Source organism: Acomys russatus, chromosome 23, assembly GCF_903995435.1.
Source record: "Acomys russatus chromosome 23, mAcoRus1.1, whole genome shotgun sequence".
In the NCBI taxonomy this organism is placed as follows: Eukaryota; Metazoa; Chordata; class Mammalia; order Rodentia; family Muridae; genus Acomys; species Acomys russatus.
In genome coordinates this window covers 42,810,427-42,816,646 of record NC_067159.1, presented here as the reverse complement: position 1 = coordinate 42,816,646, position 6,220 = coordinate 42,810,427, and the positions used below count along the sequence as shown (strand labels likewise).

Here is a 6,220-nt window from a genome sequence, read left to right as displayed (position 1 = left end):
GGCAGTCCCACCCTTTTAATTGATTGAGATAAAACCCTTGGCACCATTTCAACTTTTCTTTTTCTCTTATATGGTGTATGCAGTTCATTAGAAAATTATCTTAGCAGTACCCAAATTGCATCTTCAGATAGTGTTCTTTGCAGCTCTTAGACTACAGCAAACCATCCTGTAAAGGCAAATGGCCAGCTTTGTGCAGGTTACACTGGACTGCCCTTCCTCTTGCCCTTCAGTACCTTCTCCTTTGATGTAGCATCCACACCTCATGCAGAAACCATACCATGTCCGTCACCTTCAAAAAGTGACAGAAAGGTGTCATGGGACAGTTTGATAATGAGAGTAAGAGATGAGGGGTAGTCATGGATGGATGTACTGAGGCATTTCTTGGTACCATTATTTAGAGATGAACTAAATAGTAGCCCCTAATTACTATTTTTTCCTTCTCTGTTTCACACCATCCTGGAGTGCCATTCCAAAGTAAGCTACTTTACTTTGGTTTTACTTTTTTTGTTGTTGTTGTTTTTGTTTTTTCAAGACAGGGTTTCTCAGTGTAGCCTTGACTGTTCTGAACTCACTTTGTAGACCAGGCTGGCCTCGAACTCACAGAGATCCGTCTGCCTCTGCCTCCTAAGTCCTGGAATTAAAGGAGTGTGCCACCACCACCCGGCTTGGTTTTACTTCTTTAAGAAACTAAGGTCGTTGTCTTCCTGTCGCGGCCGCCATTGGAGAGCAGCAGCCATGGCCCTGTGCTACCCCATGGCTGTGGGCCTCAACAAGGGCCACAAAGTGACGAAGAACGTCAGCAAGCCGAGGCACAGCCAGCGCCTCACCAAGCACACCAAGTTCGTGCGGGACATGATCAGGGAGGTGTGCGGCTTCGCGCCCTATGAGTGGCGCGCCATGGAGCTGCTCAAGGTGTCCAAGGACAAGCGCGCGATCAAGTTCATCAAGAAGTGGGTGGGCACACACATCCGGGCCAGGAGGAGCTTAGCAACGTGCTGGCAGCCATGAGGAAGGCAGTGGCCAAGAAGGACTGATGCCCCCTCCCTCAATAAACGTTTGTGCACAGTTAAAAAAAGAAACTAAGGTTGTAATAGTAGCTTCAATGTGTGTTCTCAATAGAATAATTTCTCCTCACCTCTGTGCTACCTCCTACATATGTGCTTGCTTGTTTGCTTTAATGATTACAGTAGTCTCCTGGCTTCCTTCATTTTGTTTTGCTGTCTGTAGTCTTATCTTAACAGCCAGAGTAATGTTTCCAACAGAGGATGGGAGGCCTCTCCCGTCCGGTCTCTATTTCTTCTCTGATCTCCTACCTCCTATTGCTGGACAAGCCGGGCTCCACTATTCCCTTATAACACAGGTGTGCCTTTGGGTCTGCTTGCTACTCCTTTTATCCAGAGTATTTTTGACTTTTCTTTATGGGTCACTGACTTCCTTATCTTTATTTGCAAAGATGACTAAATAGTGAGAAAACTGTAAGCATCCTCTGAAATAATGGTTTCCAGTATGTTCTGTCTGCTTTCCACTTTCTCTCCATAGTGGTTAGAAAGATTTATGTACATTCATGTTATGCTCTCTTCTGTTTCTTTTTTCCTGCAGTGACTGAACGAGCTGTGTTGGCGCCGGGGGGGGGGGGGGGCGTGGGAATTATGCTGATTTCTTTCCCTTGTTCTTGGACTGAACAGTGTGTGATCATAGGCTGGTACCTACCTGGAAAGTACTCAATAAATAGTTAACCTAGTGATTGAAAGAGGGCATATTTTAAGAAATGTAATTCTAACTGTAGTATAAAAATATTAAGGGAAGGTAGGGCTAAGAAAGACACACTGAAATGCTCGTGATGACCATCAGAGCAAAAAAAACCCAAAAAACCAAAAAACAAAAACAAAAAAAACCCAAACAAACAAACAAACCCAAAATATGGCATCTCTCAATGGAGTCAACAGAAATGTGAGGAAGAAGGATAGACATATAGAGAAGATTAAGGTGAAATTATTATATTCTGGACAGTTTAACAGAAATGACAAGAGATTTGTTTAGGATTCTGAGGGCTTGGGGCATCGGCAGCTGATTAATCATGGCTTTTTCCATCAGAGAACACTAAAGAAAGCAGATGGAGTGGAACACGATGGTATCCACAGGACATTGTGTATTTGAAGTCAGTGTGGACAACCACATGAGGAAATTTCTTTAAAAAACAAAAAAAGACTCAGAAAGAGACAGGAAGAAAGGCATCAGGCAGGAGAAGGAATGGCTTCAGTTGTTAGTTTTGATGTATGACTGATTATCCTGAATGTTAAGTAATCAGTTGAATACGCAATCCTCAAGTCCACGAATACTGTCATGTCACCTATAGAGTGGTCAGGGAGTAGAGCCTTGTGTAAGCCAGCAAACCTAAAGCATATGTTCTGATGCCAGCACAAGAATTCCTAAGTTATAAGCAGATTGATATATTCTTAGTTATACTGAAAGTATTACTATAAATATTGATATTATAAAAGAGGAAACAAAAAAATTTCTGTATTTCTCTGTTAATATTTTCTCCTTGGTTAACTTTTGCTGCTACAGTGGGAATATGAAAAAACAGCTTGTATCTAAGCACTTTTGCAGTACAAAATATATACCATTGGCTTGTCTGGCCAGCTATAAACTCTGTGTATTGATTTCCTAATCATCACCTTTTATTGAAAACATGCTACTCACTGGAAATGAGTAATTTCTTTAGCAAAACATTCAGAATATATGTATTTGTTTGTTTGTTTCTGGTTTTTTTGTTTTGTTTTGTTTTTTGTTTTTTGTTTTTTGTTTTTTGTTTTTTGTTTTAGAGACAGGGTTTTTCTTTGTAGCCATGGCTGTTCTGGACTCACTTTGTAGACCAGGCTGGCATTGAACTCACAGAGGCCTACCTGCCTCTCCCTCCCTAGAATAAAAGGCCTGCACCACCATGCCTGCCAGAATGCATGCATTTTTTTTTTTGGCATATAATTTTTTTTTATTAATTCTTGTTACATCTCAATGTTTATCCCATCCCTTGTATCCTCCCGTTCCTCCCCCCCCCCCATTTTCCCATTATTCCCCTCCCCTATGACTGTTCCTGAGGGGGATTACCTCCCCGTGTATATGCTCATAGGGTATCAAGTCTCTTCTTGGCTACCTGCTGTCCTTCCATTTTTAAAAAATGGTTTATATGTGTTCAAGTAAGCCTGTTGGCATGTATGTATGCTAATAATACCTAGTTATTAATAGCTTCACAAACACACTTTTGTGTATTTTGAAGTTGAGATTTTGCCAATAGTCTTCATACTTCTGATGAGTTTTTGTTACCTTATTTAGTAGTGGAGAGTCAAGCGTGTTGAAATGGTCTTCAGTCTAGAAATTTATTAAATGATTTAATTTCTCAAAGGGACCCTGTTGTTGGAAAGGTTACTGGATGCAGATTGCTGGACCAGAATAGCAACACAGAAATGTATGAACATTTATGGAACTGAAGACAAAATGACCCAGCCTAATCAGTGAGCATCCCTTCGTTGGCACGGGCACATAGGTTGTGGTGAGACCCTTGACCTGGTACCTGGCTGTCATCCTGCTTTAATCTCATGCCACCACTTTGCAGGGAGCTCTGATGTTAGGATCTCTTTCTTACCTTCCCTTGGAGACTCAGTGGGGTGCAGAAGCCTCAGAGGCCACATTGTCTTGCCTGGATTGCTATCATGAGAGCCTGATTCTGGATATGGATAGCACAGGTTTATGGATAGCAGTGAAATAGCAGTTATTGCATTCTTGTTTGGAGGAACTGTGAGAACCACATTTCAAAGATCCAACTAGCTCAGATTTAATTAAAATTCAAACACTTGGCTATTTAATACACTTCACAAACTTAGAATAATTGTGTTTTGTGGCTTCTCAGAGACAAAGACAATGACGTGTATATGTGTGGGCATCTATATAAAGAGACTGTAAGGAATTGTGTCACATTAGAGAGGCCCCAGTCTCTGTGGATGGAAAACTGGAGATGCAGAAAGTCTGATATGTAGCTTCTATAAGAGGCCAGCAAGCTCTGGACAAGGAAGACAAAGCTTTCAGTTTGACGTAAAAAAAAAAAAATCACTTTAAAATTATTTTTTGTTGCCATTAATGTGTATGTGTGTAAGAGAGCGGGTGTGTGCTTGTGGGTACAAATGTCACAGCTTGCATATGGAGGCCACAGGACAATATTTTGGGGGTGGCACTCTCCTTGTATGTTTACATGGGTTCTAATGGTCAAATTCAGGCTTGTGCTGCAAGTGCCTTCAACCACTCAGTGTCCATCAGTTTGGTTTTGAAAGCCACTGCTCTGAGGATGCCTGTCTTTGTTAAAGAGTGTAGGCTGCCCTTCTAATTATTCAAATATTAACACCCTCCAAGAACACCTGGAAGATGGCTCATTGGGTACAATGTTTGGTGCTTATGCAAGGAAGACCCCAGTATAGATCCAGCACCCACTGCCGTGCTGCCTATAATGGTGTCTGCCTGTAATAACATCACTGCTGGGGTGGGAAAGTCCACACAAGCAGATCCTAGAGGTATGGTGACTAGTTAAGAGAGCCAAACTGGTAAGCTCTGGCTTCACTGAGCAACCCTGTTGTATATGGTAATGTGCAAAGTGAATTTTACAAGACAATGAATGTTGATCACCAGTCATGCACAAACACAATGGTAACCTCCCATAGAAAAGCTCAGAATCCCTGACCCCTTTCTACATTTCTCTTATTGGCTCTCAAAAAAAAAAAAAAAAAAAAAAGTGACACATTTTTAATCAAGTTGCTGCCTTTCCAAAGTTTAAACAACAACAAAAACTAGTTTAAAAGTTGCCACCCAAATGCTCACAAGTATTCTCCTTTCATAGCTTAGGTTGTGTTAATATCATTAGGAGTCTGTTAGTATTAAACATCAGTGCTCAGTTGGACAAGCTGTTTTCCACCACTCCCAGAACCTGGGGAAGCAGGTGTTAGCAATCATACTAATTTTTCAGTCTTTAGGGTTTTCTGGGTCAGATTGCAACTCTGGCAGTCTTTTGTCTTCTCACTGATAGCCACAGGTACTGTCTCATGTCGTGGACTACAAAGTGACCCAGAATAGGATCATTAGAGCAAATCTCAACACACTGATACAAGCATGTCAACATAAACAGTATCACGGGTTGTAAGAATTCAGGGCCATCCCCAGCTTCTTCGTAGCACAATCAACATTGTTTTGATCTATCTCAGGAAACTTCCGCTGGCGCATAAGCTCAGTGATAATCCAGTGCAGGGACATTACCAGCACCACTGTGGCCAGGATGGTCCACAGTGAAGCTGCCTGCATTGCGGAAGTCCATTTAGAAAGACTTGTTATTGACATTGAAGCCCATGTGGTCCCCAAGGAGAGTTTGATTCCATATTTTATGGTACACTTCAGTTAACTTGTGGTGTTGAGTAGAAGCAAGGTGACCACCATGTTGTGTTGGAGAACCCCAGCCTCCTCAGACCACAAAGGACAGCACCAACACCACAGGTTTGGTAGGTACTCTGAAGGGAGAAGGCACAAGAGCTCGTCAGGTAGGTGAAGTGACTGCAGAATGCAAAGGAGGGGTCCATACAGTGGACATTGCAGGATTTATGTGACTTCCATTAATAGAGCCAGGGAGGTTCATACATGGTTTCCAGGTGCTGCTACAGTACCAGGCAGAACCTGCTACAGGCTCAGCTAGGTTGGATGTTTACCAATTGTAATGTGTGTAGTAAATTCTTTGATCATTTCTTCATATCACTTCAGGTTATTGCATGGATCAGTAGAATCCTTTTTTTTTTTTTTTTTTTCCCCGAATCCATTTTGTTACTGGGAACAAGTAGATTTTTTTTTCATGTATCATTTATAAGCCAGCAGACATGGTTGATGTAGGCTTAGTTGATTTACTTCTTGTCATGAACTCCATCATCAACACTCAGAGCAGCATAGCCAGCCTGGGATGTGTCTATGCTCCCATTTTAAAACTGAAATTTCTGTACCATTATGTAGCAAGTATAGTCACATAACACTATCTAGTCTCAAATGTCTGTGTGGGGATGACAATGGGAATACTACGCATGTCCTTGGCTTTCAGTTTGTCTGATTCTTTGGCATGCTTGACGGAGCTGTCCCCACCCGCAGCCTTCTTGTCAGATGTTTGAATCCTTCTTTCATTGGTCCTATCACGCTTTTA

At 41.8% G+C, this 6,220-nt stretch overlaps 1 protein-coding gene across 1 annotated transcript; it reads left to right on the top strand.

Moving 5' to 3' along the window:
* The first annotated feature begins 735 nt into the window (after positions 1-735).
* On the top strand, positions 736-1,008 carry LOC127206584 (60S ribosomal protein L36-like). Its single transcript, XM_051165901.1, has one exon. It carries the CDS (start codon positions 736-738, stop codon positions 1,006-1,008), a length of 273 nt encoding a protein of 90 aa, XP_051021858.1.
* The last annotated feature ends 5,212 nt before the right edge of the window (positions 1,009-6,220 follow it).